This window comes from Camelus bactrianus, chromosome 12 (assembly GCF_048773025.1).
Source record: "Camelus bactrianus isolate YW-2024 breed Bactrian camel chromosome 12, ASM4877302v1, whole genome shotgun sequence".
NCBI lineage: Eukaryota > Metazoa > Chordata > Mammalia > Artiodactyla > Camelidae > Camelus > Camelus bactrianus.
The window spans coordinates 7,585,349-7,604,060 of record NC_133550.1 but is presented as its reverse complement, the minus strand read 5'-3'; the positions used below and the strand labels follow the sequence as shown (position 1 = coordinate 7,604,060).

General features: G+C 51.0%; 1 protein-coding gene across 6 annotated transcripts; it reads left to right on the top strand.

Moving 5' to 3' along the window:
• The first annotated feature begins 117 nt into the window (after positions 1 to 117).
• AVIL (advillin) lies at positions 118 to 18,554 on the top strand. Of its 6 annotated transcripts, XM_010946341.3 has the most exons (19): positions 118 to 3,119; positions 4,420 to 4,494; positions 5,205 to 5,401; positions 6,771 to 6,879; positions 6,970 to 7,080; positions 7,323 to 7,525; positions 8,005 to 8,083; positions 8,210 to 8,308; positions 8,991 to 9,144; positions 9,247 to 9,347; positions 9,804 to 9,941; positions 10,047 to 10,205; positions 10,941 to 11,120; positions 12,581 to 12,726; positions 12,830 to 12,974; positions 14,426 to 14,614; positions 15,380 to 15,448; positions 16,376 to 16,492; positions 17,949 to 18,554. In XM_010946341.3, the coding sequence occupies exons 1-19, from the start codon at positions 3,027 to 3,029 to the stop codon at positions 18,060 to 18,062; spliced, it is 2,478 nt and encodes an 825-aa protein (XP_010944643.1). In that variant the 5' UTR covers positions 118 to 3,026; the 3' UTR covers positions 18,063 to 18,554. The 6 variants fall into 6 exon arrangements, with proteins under 6 accessions (XP_010944643.1, XP_074230732.1, XP_074230733.1 ...); XM_074374631.1 differs by having other exon boundaries at positions 118 to 924; positions 3,036 to 3,119; positions 6,771 to 7,080; positions 8,991 to 9,347; XM_074374632.1 differs by having other exon boundaries at positions 8,991 to 9,347.
• Positions 18,555 to 18,712: the final 158 nt, after the last annotated feature.

Here is an 18,712-nt window from a genome sequence, read left to right as displayed (position 1 = left end):
CCTCCTTCCCTCAAAACCCCTTCTGTCAAGACGAAGCTGGAGCGCCTGGGCTGGGAGACCAGCTGCGCACTCAGCACTGGGGTTTTGCTCAGGTAACAGAAGTCGGGCTACGTTAGCCCTTCCTGGCCCCCCTGTGGAATCAAGGCCACTGTCATCCAGGTGCTTAATAAGCATATGCTTGGTGTCCTATTGACTTCTGGGGGCGAACCAGAAGCCCCAAGGGACTTGGAGGCTTCATTCCCCTGTGCCCCTTACTGACTTTCCCAAACCAGGACCCTTGAAACACAGAGCCCAGCATGGTTCTTGGCACATAGTAGGCACTCAGGTACTGATTGGACTGACCTCTTGACTCCAAGAGAGACCCAAAGGGGCAAAACAAGATGACCTACTAACATGCTCCTAGCATCTCTCAGACTTCCCCTTTGAGAAATGCCCAGAAGCTTCTCAGGGAGGCCCTCGCCAGCCTGGACATGGCAGGCGCTGAGCGGGCAGCCCCTGCCTCCAGTCATCAGTGTAATGCATCCATATCTACAATATGGCAAATTTCATATCCTCCCTCTTTCCTGCATTATTGATGGGCTGTGCACTTTAAAAAAATCAATTAGATCAGGGCGTGGAGCGGGAGTTAAAAGAACAGAAGCTTTTAAAAGTCTGCTCTTATTGTTTTTGCTGTTTTGAATAGGAACAGACAAAGCTTTCCCTCTGGTTTGAATAAGTCAAGCCCAGGGTTAGGTTGGCCGTGATTGGCCAGGACTTGGAAAATGCGGTTAAGATGCAAATCCAAGCAAATATAACCTGGTGTCCGTGCAGCCATTACTAAGCTAAGGCAGCAGGGCCTGGAGCCTCCCACCTTGGCGTGGTTCCTCGTCAGCACTGCTGCTTCCCTGCCAGAGAACTGGGACTGCTGGTGAGAGAGAAGGCAAGGTAAGGTCTTTCTGGCTTATGGGTTCACGTCAGTAGAGCAAGTTTACTGAATGAGAAAGAAAAGGAAGAGGAGATGGAAATTTCCTTGACTTTGTCTTCTTGGATGAGGCTTTTAAAGGGTTAAACCAGGACTTTGTGACCAGTTTTGCAGACTTCCTGCTGAGAAGTTGAGGTGTCTTTTAGAGACCACTAAACATAAGGCACATTTTCAAAAGCTGGGGAAGACTCCATTTACCCATCTCAGAAGGATGGAATGGGGCAAGGCAGAAGTTAAAAGCAGCTTCCTCTGCTTAGGGTCCATTTATAGGACTGTCAGTAGGAATTAAAGGCCACTGGACCCACCCAGGGGCTTGTGCGGTGGTCTCAGGGTGCTGAGTTAAGTTAGGACTTGGGGACTAGGGAGAGACCAAGCTTGGAGGGCTTTGCTGTCACAGATGGAACCGCATTTTCTGGGTGTTCCAATGTGGCAGTAAGGCCCTTCTTTGAGCATGTCCTCTCCTGCATTTTGGGGGCCCTGGCCCTGCTGGGAAACGGGACTGCTTCTGGCCCCTGGACTCACAGTCCTAGTCAGTGCCTTTGGTTTGGCCTTTACCAGGCTGACACTTCTCTGTCTCCAAGGAATGAATTCACTGCCCCTTGGCCCCTTCCCTTAGCTGGGTCACAGCATTTACCTTTAATGACTGAAATCTAGGGTCTGAAGAAAACCTGAACAAATATTTCCTGGCAATTCTGAGCAGCATAGGGCGGGGCAGGGCCAGCTATCAAATTAAGTCCTCAAATACTGGCTGTTACGCGTCACTGCTCAGCTTTAGGCCTACTATGGCAGCGAGTAGACAAAGGGAGGTTTTTGTTTGTCTTTGGTTGTTTTGCCAATGTCCATACTAGGTAATGGCACATATTCTCCAACCCTGGGCTCCCCCACCAAGGCTCAGGGAAAGAATGGCTAGACGTGCCCCTCTTAATAAGCACAGCGTGCCTCCAAACTGCAAAACCTCAGCTAGTCCTTTCTGAGTGTTTTTTCGTCCTATGTAAATCCATCAAATGAATCCTTTTTCCTTTGCCTCTCGGGAGCATTCACAGTACACACTGATGTGTATTATCATCGGACTGCAAGCCCCTTGAGAGCAAGGACCAGGCCAGCATTTTCATTGTCTACAGCCCGTGTGACCACAGATGCGTGTCGGTGCTTGATAACCCTAGACGCACGTTGACTAGAGACCGCACACAGCCCGCAGGGCTTCCCTTCACCTCTCCCCATCCCCGCAGCACCACTGGCTCGGTCAGGGTGGGGTGGCGAGGAGGGCGTCTGCCCACGGGCCTCGCCCGCCTTCCCCTGCTGGCGCCCTGTGCTCTGTGTCCCAGGCCCAGCCTTGCCATTTTACTTTTTCTTCTGTGAGGCACAGGGAACGCGTTAGTCATATGACAAAAGCAAGATGGGTTGAGTTTTAGGATAGTTTACTTAAAAGAAAATAGTCTGGAAAGGAAAAGTCCGAAGAGTTGAGTGTGGAGAGGACCTGGCAAAGCAGGGGATCTGGGAAGAGTTGGAACGAGAACGAGAAGGAAACCCAGTTTGGAAGTACATATTCTGACATCAGCTTTTCAGTCCCGTGTGCCACTGACTTTAGATAAATTAGGAAGGGTTGCAGTACATCAAAGTGACTAAAAAAAAGAGCACAGGTTTTAGGATCAGATACGGATTTCGTCCTAGTGTGTGAACTTGAATAAATTATTTAACCTCTCTGAATCTCGATTTTCCCACAATATAAGGTGAAGAAAATATACTCAGCTTAGGAGAATTAAATGAGACGACATAAAGTGAATCAACACAGGGCTTAACATATTTGTCGTCCCTTCGGTAAATAACTGTGGCTGTTACTAGAGCTCCTAACTAGGGAAGGGGCAAGTGGGGAGCAGAACTTCCGGTGGGGATCCCCGAGCCAGCCAGGCTTGAGACGTGATCTTGGACAAGTCATTTCCCTCAGCTGTGAGACAGTGCAGGGATGCACCACAAGGACGTGGCCGGATGGCTGATAAGCAATTGGGAAGTGACTTAGGAGGAAAGCTGGCTGGATGCCTGCTGTCATCTCCCCGCTTGCTCTGTGATGTTCCAGGCCCAGGAAGACAGCAGCATGTCTCTGAGCAGCGCCTTCAGGGCTGTGGGCAATGACCCTGGGATCATCACCTGGAGAATAGAGGTGAGCTGAGCTGGGTGGGGCATCTCTGGTCTGCTGGATGACGGCCCGCCCACCCTCCTTAGTTTCCTGCCTGCGTTTTGGCAACATTGAGCCAGCACCAGGGTGCATATTTTCCTATCCTTGACCCCTCCCGGGTGCTCGGAGCAGGTAGGTGACAGGTGGAGGAAATGTCCTTCACTTGCAGTAAATGCCCTGGAGAGATGGCAGGGGCCTGGCCCACCCAGGAGACCCGAGACTCCTGGCCGCTTCTGTTAGGGCAGTGGAACCTGTCTTCCACAGGGCGCTCTGACTCCTGCAAAGTAGTAGGGAGGCCAAGGCCATTGCGGAGACCGGGCCTGCTCATCCGTTCCCGCTCTGGGGCTTAAGCCCCGCTGGCTGACCTCCAGCCCCAGCAGTCTAGCCTCCGGCAGTCTATTGCTGGGAACCACCCGGCCTGGGCAGCTCCACCTGCCAGATGTGAGGTCCCCCCACCCCCACCCCGACCTCCCTGCTCTGAACCCATGAGCGGCTGCCGCACAGAACGCAGAGGTGACGCCCCACTTCACCACCCTCCGTCAGGAGTGGGAGCCTCAGCTCTCTAGCCGCTCAGAGCCAGTGAGAGCCCAGCTTACTCCCACTGTTTCAAGGCTCCCAGTTTATTTAAAAATTAATAGGCACTAAGTTACACAAAGTGTGGGCTATTTAACACTTCACATTTAACACATGTGTTTTACATAGAATACATGCAAATATGACTGCAGGTTTGCTTACTTGGGGAAAGTCCACATTTGCTGCCAGGTGAATGGCCCTCCTGGGACAAGCCAGACATGCGGGTGACAGACACATCGGGGCTCCAACCTAGATTCCAAATATGAGCCCCACGTACTGCTGACACTCAACCCCCAGAGCTCCTCAGAACCCTGCATCCTGTTCTCTTGGGCCTTGGCCAGCTCTGGGTGGTCGGGGTCAGGAGCAGCGCCGGAGGCGCCCGCGCAGCAGCTCAGAGGCAGCTTTCACTTGATGGCTGGCACCAGCTCTCTTCTCTGCAGAGGACTGAGTGTGAGGTTCACAGCATAGCAAGAGGAGACCAAGCAGGCAGTAGGAGGAGGAGGGGGGGAGGACAGGCACCCAGACTCAGAGGGAGTTCAGCAGAGGCCAGAGAGGTGGCCCGGCTAATCCTGTGGCTGGCTGCCACACCCTGTGGGGACAGCTCCTGACCTCTCCCTGCAGCCTGTGCCAAATGATGGAGGGAAAGGGGAGGCGTGGGGTCCAAGGCGAGGGGGGAGAGAATGCAGCCGATACACACCCCTTGTCCTTCCAGAAAATGGAGCTGGCGCTGGTGCCCCTGAGTGCCCACGGCAGCTTCTACGAGGGGGACTGTTACATCATCCTCTCGGTGAGCGCCACCCTCCACTCCCGGAGTCCCTCCCGGAGGGCCGGTCCCGGGGCTCCGCTGTGAGGTCTGTGGATGAGGTTCACCAGGCCCCGGTACACAGCCTGAGCTTCCTCGGTGTTACACCCGACAGGCCTCCAGGTTGACTCTCAGAGGCCACTCTTAGGGGGGGTTTTACACTTTGCACAGAGGGTGGGGGTGCGGCCTGCAGCCTGAACCTCGGCAAGCGGCCCACGGCGGCACTTCCCCGCCTTGGGCCCAGACCCCAGGCGAAAGTGCGGCGGGGAGAGGCCAGGTAGACCCAAGGCCGTCTCTGGCCTCAGGGCGCCCATTCTCGTGGAGGGAACCACCTCCCACGTGGACAGTGCTGACGGAGCCCCGGCGGACGGACAGCAGACCTGCGCCGGCTGTGTGAGTGCAGGCGCTGAGTCTGCGGTCCAACCTGGAAAAGATCCCCACTGGCCGCCATTTATTTTGAGAAAATAAGCTGTCAACTTTCCCCAAATATGGGGTGGGGGGGGCGGGATTTGGGCTGCTAGGGCTTGAGTGACATAGCAGGTCTGCATAGGGGCCATTGCAGGGAGGCAGAGGGCCCAGGCCTACCAAGGGCAGGACACGAGCCACCGTAGGCTGCATCCTTCCCACACCACAGGGGCCGGCAGCGAAGGGGAGGCAAGCTGGCCCCTGACCTGATCTCTCTGGCTACATCCCAGACCCGGAGAGTGGGCAGTCTCCTCTCCCAGGACATCCACTTCTGGATCGGAAAGGACTCCTCCCAGGATGAGCAGAGCTGCGCAGCCATCTACACTACGCAGCTGGATGACTACCTGGGGGGCAGCCCCGTGCAGCACCGGGAGGTCCAGTACCATGAATCCGACACCTTCCGTGGCTACTTCAAGCAGGGCATCATGTGAGTAGCTATGCACAGAGCAAGGACGTAAACGCAGTTTACCAAAGAGGAAACCCAAAGGGCCAGTGAGTACGTGAAGAAAGTAATCAGAAAATGCACATCAAAGCAAAGCTCTCATTTCCACCTATTAGAGCAGCACAAATTAGAGAGCTGGGTGGTGCCAAGTGTTGGCCAGGCGGTGGGAAAATAGGAGCCCTGGTGCCCTGCTGGTGGGAGTGAGGACGGCCGGCATTCTGGGGAGTAGTCTGCTGCCGCTGAGGCAGCTCCCACCTCTGGGTTGTAACCCAAAGGAATTCTCCCGTTCCCAGGTCCACAAGGGCATGTGAACCTGAATGTGCACAGCAGTATCGTTAGTGGTGGTGGGCAGCTGCAGGCAACGCAGAGTGCCCCCTGGAGGGAGACTGGACAGGAAAAACACTCCATGACACCAAGCAGCACTGTGTTACAGCTGGAAGCATCGGATCAGATACACACCAGACACGTGGGCGGATCTTAAAAACATGGGGCTTAGTGAACACAGGAAGAAATAGACTTGAGATATAGAACAGAGTGAAAATAAAAAGATAGGTGCTAAACTGTTAGAATGGACGCCTCTGGAGAGAGGAAGGGGGGCAGGGTGTGCAGATAAAAGGGAATACATGAATACAACAGGAGAGGGGTCTCATAGAGGCCAATGATGGAAACGTTCCACGAACTGAGGACTTCGGTCACCTCAAAACTTTGCATGTGAGGAATTCCTCTGGATGAGCTCGAGAGTTCTGAGGCTGGTCCAAAGCCAGCTTCTTGAAGGTCAGCAGTCCCCACTGACTGTGGACCTACTGGGTACACACTGAGTCTCCAGCAAATGCAGGGACAAAGGCCCTCTGCTCCCAGTGGCTGTCTGGGTGCCCGGCACGCGGGATGCCTGGGATGGAGGCTGGGTTGGGTGAGTGCCAGGGGCAGGAGAGCTGACTCCTGGAGGGAGTTCGTCTTAAGGCCATGGTGTCATTAATGCTTCTGCTGCCTTGTGCCCCTCTCCCTGTCACCCGCAATGTTCAGACAATTTATAGTACAAAACAAGCCCTTCCGTGCTGCAGACTTTATCACTGGCGTAGGCTCTGTCTGGAGAACTGGTCCTCTGTTGGTTGGTTCCTACTCTTAATACGTTAGCTCAAATGTCATCCCTTTGGAGCCTGCCCTGACCACTCTGTCAGAAAGCCCATCGCTCAGTCCACTTCTGTGGCAGTGGCGACCACCATCTATATCTACTTTGCTCATTTACTGTCATCACCCACGTGGGCAGAGGCTACATCTGTGTAATTCATAGCTGTCTCCCCAGTACCCAGCACATAGCAGATGCTCAGTAAATAACCGAATGGTGTTCCCTCAGCTACAAGAAGGGGGGTGTGGCCTCTGGGATGAAGCACGTGGAGACCAACACTTACGACGTGAAGCGGCTGCTACATGTGAAGGGGAAGAGAAACATTAGGGCCACCGAGGTAAGTCCTGACCCTGTCTGTCCTGGTCCCAGGGCCTCTCCACCTAGCACCTCAGAACTCCTCCTAGTAACGTCTCCGTCTCCTCTGCAGGTGGAAATGAGCTGGGACAGTTTTAACCAAGGTGACGTCTTCTTGCTGGACCTCGGGAAGGTCATCATCCAGTGGAACGGCCCAGAGAGCAACAGTGGGGAGCGCCTGAAGGTGCAGCTCACTCCTCCTCCCGGCTCCCCTCTCTCCCTCGGTGCCCTTTCCTTCTTCCTTCCTCACCGGCTCTTCCCTGCCCTTCAAGCCGGGACCCCTGCCTCTGAGTAGCATCTGCTTCAGAGACAAGCCAAGTGCACCAGTCTGGGACTCGCCCGGGCTCCTCAGCATCAGATAATTCCTGTGTCTGGGATCCAGGCTGCTCCTCCAGAAGCTGAGTGCTTCCTCGGTCTTCTTTACAGGCTATGCTTCTGGCAAAGGATATTCGGGACAGGGAGCGAGGAGGCCGAGCTGAAATAGGAGTGATCGAGGGAGACAAGGAGGCAGCCAGCCCGGAGCTGATGAAGGTCCTTCAGGATACCCTCGGCCAACGCTCCGTTATCAAGCCTGCTGTCCCCGACGAGATCATAGATCAGCAGCAGAAATCAAACATCACATTGTATCAGTGAGTAGCTTCTAGCTGCTGGCTAGAAGCTGGAGTAGGGGGATGGGGTCCCCCAGAAACCAGGCACTTCTACTGGGCTCCTCATTTGGGGTGCAGGTGCCTGGCTTCTTTCAGTCTTTTTAAAATGCAGCTTCTGCAAGGAGCTCGGTGTTCCCCACTCAAGGAGGCAGCTACCATCTATTCTTGTTAGCAACTCTTCCTGGTCTCTGGACCTTCCTTTACTTGGGTCTCTACATGCCCAGGGATATGGATGGGATAATGTTCGGGAGAGAGAGACACAAAAGTCTCCTCCAGAGAACGGAGTCCATCACATTTCTGTCTGCATTCAAGCCATGCCCGTCGTAAGATGTCAAGCTCTACCCTGACACGCCATACAAAGACAAAGCTAGGGAAATACCCAGCTGACGACGAGAAGCTTTGTAGAAGAGTTGAGGTAAGCCTGGCGATTCACGTCTCAGGCTAACCTCTCCCCTCTCCAGTGTCTCGGACTCAGCCGGGCAGCTGGCGGCCGTGGAGGTAGCAGCGAGGCCTCTGGCGCAGGACTTACTGAACCACGACGTAAGTAGAGCTTGGGTGGGCGGGGCTTGGTGGGGCCGGACCACGCCTCAGAGGCGGGCCTTGGGGAAGGGCCTTCCTTATGGTCTTGGACAGCTAACCACTTCTCTCCCTGACTGACTGCTTCAGGACTGCTACATCCTGGACCAAAGTGGAACCAAGATCTATGTGTGGAAAGGAAGAGGAGCCTCGAAGGCTGAGAAACAGACAGCCATGTCTAAAGCCCTGGTAGGAGCTACAGATGTGTAGTACTGTCCCCAAAATTGTCAGTAACACTTCACACGTGCTCAGAGGGCCACAAGGCACTAGTGTGTATAACATCGCAGTGACATATGTGGACTTCGAAGTCAGACAGACAAGCTGGGATTCAAGTCCAGGTTTGATGCCATCTCCTGGGGCTCTTGTGAGGATCAAATAACACTTGCAAAGTGCTCTGCACAGTGCCTGGCACACACATCTGCTCGATAAAGGTGGCTTTACTATTGAAGGGGATAGCCCACGTCAAGGTCACTGGCCCTGTCCTCAAGGAGCTTATGCTGTTGTGCAAACCCAGGCAGACGAACAAGCAGGATGCACGTGCAAAGCAAAAATTAGGAAATGAGGGTGATACAAAGTCCGTAGGGAACAGGATTGATGAAGGAACATAGTATAGAGGATCTTGCAAAAAAAAAAAAAATCAGTAACAATCATGACAGGACAACAAAAAGATGCCAAAATGTTCTGCTCAGTCCCTTCCTTGAGCAGGTAACTTGGTCCCTGGACAGAGGTGAGTCAGGATTTGACTCTGACTCCTAGAAGGGAGCAATCCTACCAGCTGGCTTCAAAGGGGTGAGTCAGCAGCCAAGCAAAGAACCCAGTGCGTTCCCTGACTGACCTGCCTCTCGGCGGTGGGGGGGGGGGGTGTCCACAGAACTTCATCAAGATGAAGGGCTACCCTAGCAGCACCAACGTGGAGACCGTCAGCGACGGTGCCGAGTCAGCCATGTTCAAGCAGCTGTTTCAGAAGTGGTCGGTGAAGGACCAGACCGTGGGCCTGGGGAAAACGTTTAGCATCGGTAAAATCGGTACAGTTGCCCCCAGATCGCCTTCTCACTGCTGGGACTCTCCAGAAAGGCAGGCAGACATGCTTTTCACTCACTTGGCTTCTCCTAACCCCTTCTCTGCAGCTAAAGTTTTCCAGGATAAATTTGATGTGACCCTGCTGCACAGCAAACCAGAGGTAGCAGCCCAGGAAAGAATGGTCGACGATGGCCACGGAAAAGCTGAGGTAAGCCCGGTGATTCACTCTCAGGGCAGGCAGGGGGCACTGGCCCTCCTGGCTGCTCCGCCACAGAGGAGGCGGCAGGTGATTCTGTGTCTGCTTTGTCTTCCTTTTCACCCCTGGCACCTCATTCTCTAGGAGTCTGCAGGGTTTCCCCACAATTCTTCAGGGAAGTGAAAGGTAGGTACCCAGTGTGCTACCAGTGACTCACCTGGCAGATATATTCAAATAGTCTCTGAGCCATGATGGGGATGCACCTGACCAGGGACAATCCAGTGCTCAGGATTCAAATCACGCAAATGTGATAAAGCCCTCACCACTGGGAACGCAGCACCAGAGCAGGGGAGGGTACTCTGAGTGGATGTTAGCGCCTCACCCACCTGGATTCTCTGCTAATCATGGCCCAGTTCCCTTCAGGTGCTTCTCTCAGCTCTTGGAAATTGTGTCTCCTTCTATGCTCAGGTGTGGAGGATTGAAAACCTGGAGCTGGTCCCCGTGGAGTGCAAGTGGTACGGCTTCTTTTATGGGGGAGACTGCTATCTGGTTCTCTACACGTACGAGATGAACGGGAAGCCACATTACATCTTGTACATCTGGCAGGTAGGCCTGGGGCAGGCTCTCAGCTTTGGGTCCTGGCGCTTCCTCTGGCCACTGAGCTTGGGCCAGGGATAGCAGGGACCCACGGCACCCCTCTCACCACTGCAGGGCCGCCACGCCTCACAGGATGAGCTGGCAGCCTCGGCATACCAGGCGGTGGAGGTGGATCGGCAGTTTGACGGGGCCCCTGTACAGGTTCGGGTTACCATGGGGAAGGAGCCACGTCACTTCATGGCCATCTTCAAAGGAAAGCTGGTTATCTTTGAGGTGAGAGCCCTCAGCTAAAATTACAGTAGGGGGCTACAGGAGAGGAGAGGAGGGGTGGGGAGCGGGGCTGGGGTAGACGCAGATAAGAAGGGGAATCTCTCTAAGACACTGAAGTGAATCCCAGCTGCCTAGGGCTTCAAGTCCAAACTACTGCCTAATTCGTGTCCAAGGTCTTTTATAATCTGATCCCTATTACCTGTACAGGGGCATTCCCCTCAGCTCCCTAACCTACACTCACTGCAGTCAGGTGGGTTTCCTCATCAGACCTCACATTTGCCATTTCGTTCCCTGTCCACTGCCCCGACCGAATGTGCCCCTCCAAACTCGAGTCCCACTTCTCCCAGGAAGCCCTGGCGAAGCACTACCAGGGATGTATGATGTCACGTGTTTGATATACACAAGTCTGTGGTCAAGTCCTAGCCTTGTCATTTACCAGCCAGCTTTCTAAGCCTCAGTTTCTCCATCTATACTGTGGGACAATAATACCCACTTCACAGAGTAATTGTGAGGGTCCATAGAATGATGTAGGTAAGGCGCCAGCACCCGAGGTCTCAGAATGAAAGCTAATATTGGCACCAGAACTCCAGCTCAGCTCGGCCTCTCCCAGGTAGCCCAGAAGCTCCTCCAGGGCAAAGACGGTGTCAGGCACATCCCTGTTCCCCACAAGGGCTAGCCCAGTGCTCCGCGCACACGGTGCACCTTAGATCCAGGCTCTGCTTTTCTCCCTCTCTCTAGGGCGGGACTTCCAGGAAGGGAAGTGCCGAGCCTGATCCTCCAGTGAGGCTCTTCCAGATTCACGGATATGACAAATCTAACACCAAAGCGGTGGAGGTTCCAGCCTTCACCTCCTCCCTAAACTCCAACGATGTCTTTCTGCTGCGGACCCAGACAGAGCACTACCTGTGGTACGGCAAGGTAGGACAGTGGGGCCCAGCAGTCACACCAGCCCCTCAGAGCCCAGCCCTGAGCCCACCCTCCTGTCAGCAAAGGCAATGGAACTAAGGAGGAAGCTGGAGCAGTCTTCAAAAAGAGCAGCTGTTCCCCAAGGGCCTTCAGAGGGACGGACAGCGCTCCCCACGATCAGGCCTCCACCTAGAAACTCACTAACAGCACCGCTCACACCCAGGAGACACTCCATAAACTTCTAAACGGATGGAGGCTGGACAAGTCCATCTTTCCACACCAGTTTGGTGGATTGCAATAGGATAGGCATTAATAGTGAACAGAAACACTACAAATGTGATTTTTGTCAATTCAAAGTGCATCTGCATTAAAAAGCACTAAAATTGTTTTTACAAAAGAGGTTTGAACAGGAAAAGATACTCAACATCATTAGTCATTAGGGAAATGCAAATGAAAACCACAATGAGATACCACTACACACCTATTAGAATGACTAAACGAAAACTGATCATGTCAAGTGAGGGAGACAGGAGGAACAACGGGAATTCTCACACACTGCTGGTGGGAAAGCAAGTGTGGCCTTTGGGAAACGACTTGACAGTTTCTTACGTGACATACACTTACCGCATGACCCAGCAACCCCACTGCTGGCTATTTACCCATGTGAAATCAAAAACTATCTTCACACAAAACTCTGTACATGAATGTTCATACCACCTTTATTCGTAATCACCAAAAACCGGAAGCAGCTCACTGGGAGAATGGGAAACCAGACAGTGGCGTATCCAGGCAGTGGGATACGACCCAGCCTCACAGAGGAACAAGCTGGGGATGCCCGCGACTGCAAGGGTGAATCTCAGACGCATTATGTTTGGGGAAAGAAGCCAGACTCAAAGGCCACATAGCGTATGACTCCACTAATGGCATTCTGGAAAAGGCAAAGCTATCCTGATGGAGAGCAGATCAGTGGTCGCCAGATGTTAAGGATTCGAGGAGGGTCTGACTACAAAGGGGCAGCCTGAGGGAACTCTTTCCAGGGGTGAGGCAACTGTCCCGTATTTTTGTCGTGGTTGGTGGTAGCATGATTCTGTGCATTTGTCAAGAGTCATAGAACTTATATGGCAAAAAGAGTGACTTTTCCTGTATATAATTTACAAAATAAATTTAAATTTTTTTCTCTAAAAAAAAATAATCAAAAGTAGGTGTTAAAATTCCAACTGAAGGCAGAACAACATCCACTGTGAGTTTCAGAGTCTAGTCCTGTCCTTCGCCACCACGCTGTGTTCTCCCCCGCCTCTCCCTCCGCCCAGCCCTCCCAGCACTAAAACAAACCTATCTGTCTCCTGGTCTTGAGGTACCGTGGCTTGGTAACTGAGCCTGGCAACACTGAGCTGTTAGTTCCAGAAGCTTTTCCCCTACATCATCATGCCTGTGTGTGAGTAACATCTGTGTTCTCCCTGCCCCACGTGCAGGGGTCTGGTGGGGATGAGCGGGCAGCGGCTAAGGCGCTGGCCGGGTTTCTCTGTGATGGCACCGAGAGCACGGTGGCTGAGGGCCAGGAGCCGGCTGAGTTCTGGGACCTGCTGGGAGGGAAAACTCCCTACGCCAATGACAAAAGGTACAGGACCACAGCATCCCTCCTGGCTCCCCCTGCCTCCCAGACTTGTGAACTGCATGTGATTTCTCAACAGCTTGCTTCCTCTAAATGGACTGTATTGCAGACTACAGCAGGAAATCCTAGATGTCCAGCCCCGTCTCTTTGAATGTTCCAATAAGACTGGCCGGTTCATTGTCACTGAGATCACAGACTTCACCCAGGACGACCTGAACCCAGGTGATGTAATGCTCCTGGATACGTGGGACCAGGTAAGACATAGCCAGAAGCTTGGAACAAATGACAAAGACCCTCTTAGTCTATTTTTTGTGTAGTACCCCCACACACCCCGGATAAACCCAGGGTAGCCCCAGACCACCCCCAAGCCAACCAAACGCTTGTCAGTGGTGACTAAAGGAAGGGTCTGCGTTTTGCCAGGGTTGGAGGGAATACAATGTTTTTAAAACTCACCATCCTGGGAATTTTCCCACTCTGCTCTGGGAAAATCAGAGCATCCTGTCTGCATGCACTCCATTCTCCCAGGACCAACTGCAGCAGGCTCCACACCCAGAGATGTGGGCCTTTTAGGGAACAAAAGGATGTGAAAGAGACGTCTTCAAGGCAACCCCTCTGCCGCGTCCCATTTTCTTCAATTTGGCTCAGCAGGCATACTCAGCACCTCCCCTGTTCTAATCACTGTGCTGGGCGTGGTGTCACCAAGGGAGAGGGCCTTGTCCTATCTCAGAGTTGGGGGTGGGGGGCAGACGCAGATACATCATTTTTTCTATGATGGAGGTACATACAAGGTGCCGTGCAAGCACAAATTAGGGGCACTCAACACAGGTTAGGAACTCAGAGAAGACTTTCTGGAGGAGAGGGCTCCCAGGCTGAATCTCAGAGGATAAGCAGGCATTAATCAGGTAAAGCGGGCATTCTGTGCAAAGGAAAAGCAAGGCCGGAAATAGTCTAGTACACAGGGACTACAAATAATATTTTCAGAGCATAAGACAGAGTTAAAGAGCACCCTAGAGGTGAAGCTACAGAATTGTGTGTGGGCCTTACCTGCCATGTCAAGAAGTTTGAAACTTATCCTGGGAAGCTGCTGAAATTTGAGCAGGTGAGTGACATGGTCAGACTGTGCTTTAGATAGATGACTCCAGCAAGTGTAGGAGAGTGAGATGGGGTGAGAAAAAAGAGAAGACTGTAGGCAGACCATCGTCACAGTCCAGTAAGAGCAGCTGCAGGACCACACAGGGGCAGTGGAGCAAGGATGCAGGGAAGGTGGCAGATTTGATAAAAGCATAGGAGGTAAACTGGCCAAGGGTTGGTGTGTGGAAGGCATGTCGGATGACTCCAACGTTACTGCCTTAGGTAATTAGATAGACACCAAGAATGGGGACACAGACACAAGTTTAGAAAAGAAGAGCTACACTTTGGGGGTGCTGTATTTGTGGTGCTTTGAGGCAGCAAAGGGAAGGTGTTTTGCAAGAAGTTGGATTCGGGAGGCTGAAGTTCAGAGAGAGAGAGATCTGTACTGGAGATGCAGATTTGGGAGATCATGTGGATAATGTGGCAATTAAAATCACAAATCAAGATGATTCTGAGAAAACCTTTCTGTGCTGAGGCTGTGAACTGCTGAGGGGGAAGACAGGGCAGCACGTATGATCTACTACTTGGTCCTTGGCCTGAGCGCATTAACAGCATTCAACCTCTCCCACAACAGGTGTTCTTATGGATTGGGGCTGAGGCCAACGCCACAGAGAAGGAGCGAGCGCTCGCTACAGCCCAGGAGTACCTGCTCACTCACCCCGGTGGCCGAGATGCTGGCACGCCAATCCTCATCGTTAAACAGGGCTTCGAGCCTCCCACCTTCACAGGCTGGTTCTTGGCCTGGGACTCTCACATTTGGAGCGTAAGAACCGAGAACGGGGTGGGGGGCGTTCTTACTGCCAGCGCACTCAGCACAAAGCGCTCCGTGGGAAGGCAGGGTACTCTGGGGCTGAGTCAACCCAGGACCACATTGCCCTGCTCCGTCTCCCCTCCCTACTTTTTACTTTCCTTCTCTTTCCCACCCACTACACCACTAAGTCCAGTTAAAGAATTCTCAGCTTGTCTCAGGAACAAGCAGTGTAAAGTAACGAAGTTCATGAAGTACATCCACACACATTATTTTGAACTTTACATCCTGATAACTACTGCAAACGTTGTTTCCTGGGTCACAGATGAGGAAGCTTAGAGAAGTTCTTTGTCTAAAGTCACAATTAACCCAGTAGGAAGAAGACGGTTTTTCTGATCCCTAGTCAACTGCTATGTCTTCAGTATGGAGGACTGAGGGGCCACTAGCAAAGAATGAAGATCGTGTTTAAGCAACTTCCAACCCTGCACAGACCCAGAAGGGGGGTTTTCTTGTTTGTTTGCTTGTTTATTGTGGGGGAGGTAGCTAGGTTTGCTTATTTATTTTTTTGATGGAGGTGGTGGGGATTGAACCCAGGACCTCATTCATGCTAGGCATGCACTGTACTACTGAGCTATATACCTTCCCCCTGATTTTCATTTTTGCTTATCCCTGAAATGTCTTCTGATTCCCTGGCTCTTTTGCTTCTCTCGAGACTAGGCTGGAGATGTCCCTCCTCTGTAAGCACCATCTCATCCTGTGTCTTCTATCTCTTCTTCTCAGGCAGGGAAATCATACGAACAGTTAAAAGAAGAGCTGGGAGACGCTGCTGCTATCATAAGAATCACTGCTGTGAGTTTCTTGGAGGAGCAAGTCACTCAGACAACCAGAGCCAGAAAGGAACCGCAAATGCTACCAATGCCACATGGGCGAAGCCCTCTCATGTCCTTCTCAGTATCTCCCTGGTTGTCTAATTTGATATGAAGATTGTTTTAATCAGTAGAAAAGCAGGTCTCAGAGCCAAGTTCCTTATTTTACTGCCTTCCAGAATTTAGAACGCTCTTGCTGTTTAAAAAGAAAACAGCAGAAACAAAAACAAATTTTATTACTCAACTCTGTCATTCAGAGCAGATTAAATTTACTGGCAGTATTTTCAGAAATAAGCTTCTAACCCAAATAATATATTTATCAGTTTCTGACAGTGGCATCCCCAGAAACTCAGGCCGTAACCCCTATTTTAATGGCTAAAAGAACTGGAGCGTCTGGCCAGGAACCTTTAACATCAGGACAAGTGCCTGGTACCACTGTCCAAACCATCAGGCAGTTTTGTCCTTTCTGTTCTACAAACTCAAGATTCCAAAGCTTAAAAAAAAAAATCCGAAGCTAATGGCAATGTAGCATCTTTAAAATGCACTCAAGAGAGTATGACTTCAATTTGAAGTCATTTGAAGGCTGGAAATGTAGAGCCTAAGTACCAAGAGAAAGGATGTGATCACAGTATTTAAATGAGGTTTAAGCACAGCATTTATGCCAAACTGGCTATACAGGATTTACCTTAGACTTGCTGAATCAGCTTCCCAAGAAAGACCCCCATATCTGAGTCATCTAGATTCCTAGATGATTCTGACATGCAGCCAGTTTTGGGGACTCTTGTTCTAAAAGATGATTATAAAGTGTGAAGTGGTAAAAACCATAATGTTAAATATTATACACACAGAACTTCAACTGCACACACTTAAACAGTCTTTTTTCCTGTGTTTATGCTCTTATCTTCCCTAGGGCATGAAGGACACAACCCTCTCCCTGAATTCTGAGCCAAAATATTACCCCATAGAAGTTCTGCTGAAAAATCAGAATCAGGAGCTGCCTGAGGATGTGAACCCTGCCAAAAAGGAGGTGAGTGACTGAGGGAACTGTCTGATGTAAGTGGAGCTCTCCATGAGCAAAACACCATCCCTGTAAATGGCCAGGACAGACCTGGAACACAGTAAGCACTCAGGAGGTATCTGAACTACCCAGGAGCTCAAGCCCCACACCCAGAGCTCCTTCTTGATCCTTTTTCCTCACCTCTGGCATCAGCCCATCAGCCAGCCTCCATCCACTGCTCTCCATCTTTCTGCTGCCAGTGTGGTCCAGCCGTCATGGACCACTTCAACAGTCTCCCAGCTGGTTTCCACCCCGGTCCCTACAGTCTGTTCCCCATATAACAACCAGTGGGCTTCTAAAACAGAAGACGTTTCTCTATTTAAAACTGCTCAACTGGCTTCCCACTGTACTTAGAAAAGAATCCAAAGGCTTTTTGGTGGCCATCAAAGCCCTGTAGTCTGGCCCTGCCCACCTCTGATTGCACCTCACAGACCACGACACTCTTCACTTACCATCTGCCAGCCAGAGGCTGCCTTTCTGTTCCTTGACCATGCCTGTTTCAGCCTCTGAGCCTTTATACTTCCTATTGCTTCTGCCTGAAAAAACATTTTTCTCCCAGATCATCAGAGAGCCAGTTCCTCCTCATTAGTTAGGTCTCAGCTGCCATGTCACCCCCCTCCCCCAGGAAGGCTTCCCCTGACCACCCTGATACTGCTCCCCTCACCCCTCCAGTCGCTATACTTGGTCACCGGCTACCTGCCCCACTCCAGTGATATCCTTAAAAGCAAGGACCTTGTCTGTTTTGTTCACCATCACAGTCTCAGCTTTTCAGCACCAAAAATGGTGCCTGGTAGATCACAGGCACTCATTAAGTTTTGGTTGATTGAATTAATATATTCATGTTGACTAACTTTTTTCCACCTGGAAGGGGAAGGGTCTCTGGATTTTCCACAATGTCTTATCTAACCAAGTCTTAAGTATCTGGACTACAGCTTTCCTGAAAACAGAGGCCATATCTTAATAATTTTACTTGGACAGAAAATATTCACTAATCAATAAATAAACGTTAGAGTTTATGCTCTCAACAAGATCTACCTGATCTTGCATTTGAAAATGTCTGGATAAGAGTGGCTGATAAGCAAGGAAAACCATCACTCGATTTAGTTCTCCATTCAGCCAAAGTCTAACGTTTAGAATTCATACATAATGTATAACCCATTCCTTGTCCTTCTGGCAAGAAATGGGCACCAGGTGGGACTGTGAGAACAGAGAATCCAGTCAGCGCTTCCACAGGCCAAGGTGGGAGTCCACAGGCTAAGTAATCCTCTAATGAATAATTTAAGTCTATTACAGACTTTCTGGAAAATTCATTCTACTTCGCCTCAAGAAACTCCCTGGGACTCTCTCAGCCCCACTTTCCCCACTCCTTTAGCATTGACAGGTGCCATGTCTCCCTTCTAACTAGAAACTTTGTTTTCGCTCTTAGAATTACCTCTCTGAACAGGACTTTGTTTCTGTGTTTGGCATCACAAGAGGGCAATTTGCTGCTCTGCCTGGCTGGAAGCAGCTCCAGATGAAGAAAGAAAAGGGGCTTTTCTGAGGCAAGAAGGCATCTGCCCATTACAAGACCATAGAAGACAGCAGATAGTGCCAGTATCAGGAAAGAATTTATCTACTAATTTTTCCCTAACATCCAGCTGCTTAATGTAGATGTAGTAGGGTCTGCAAATCACAGCATGGTCTGCATTTCTCTCATTCCTGCAGTCCTTAGTTGTTATATGCCTAGAATGTTAACTACTGACTTTGTGGTTTTTGTGGCCTTCTGGCTCAAGCCTCAGCAGAAAGCACTAAAACTGCATGAATCTGAAGAAGTCAAAAGTAAGAGAACAAAAAAACTAAGTTTTAAGTGTTTAATATTGGGGCAAGAACCTAAGTTTGCTTTAACTTTTAAGATCGATATATTGCCTATTTAACCCACAAATCACTGAAGTTATTCACATATATACCCAAAGTCAAAATCTAAATGCTCAGATCTAAATGTGCCAGAGAGTTTTAAATTTTCAAATAAAAATGCCTGTATTAGCAAATGGAAGTCCTTTCAGTATTTTGGGTCTGCCTGTTATGGTAACTATTTTGTTATGTTGGGAGAAATGTCTCAAACAGGGAAGCAAAGAGGCACTGCTGAATGAGCTCTCTGGATAACTGGAATTCCTGTTTCTGGCACAAGAATGCTGAAATCTGCCTTACAGC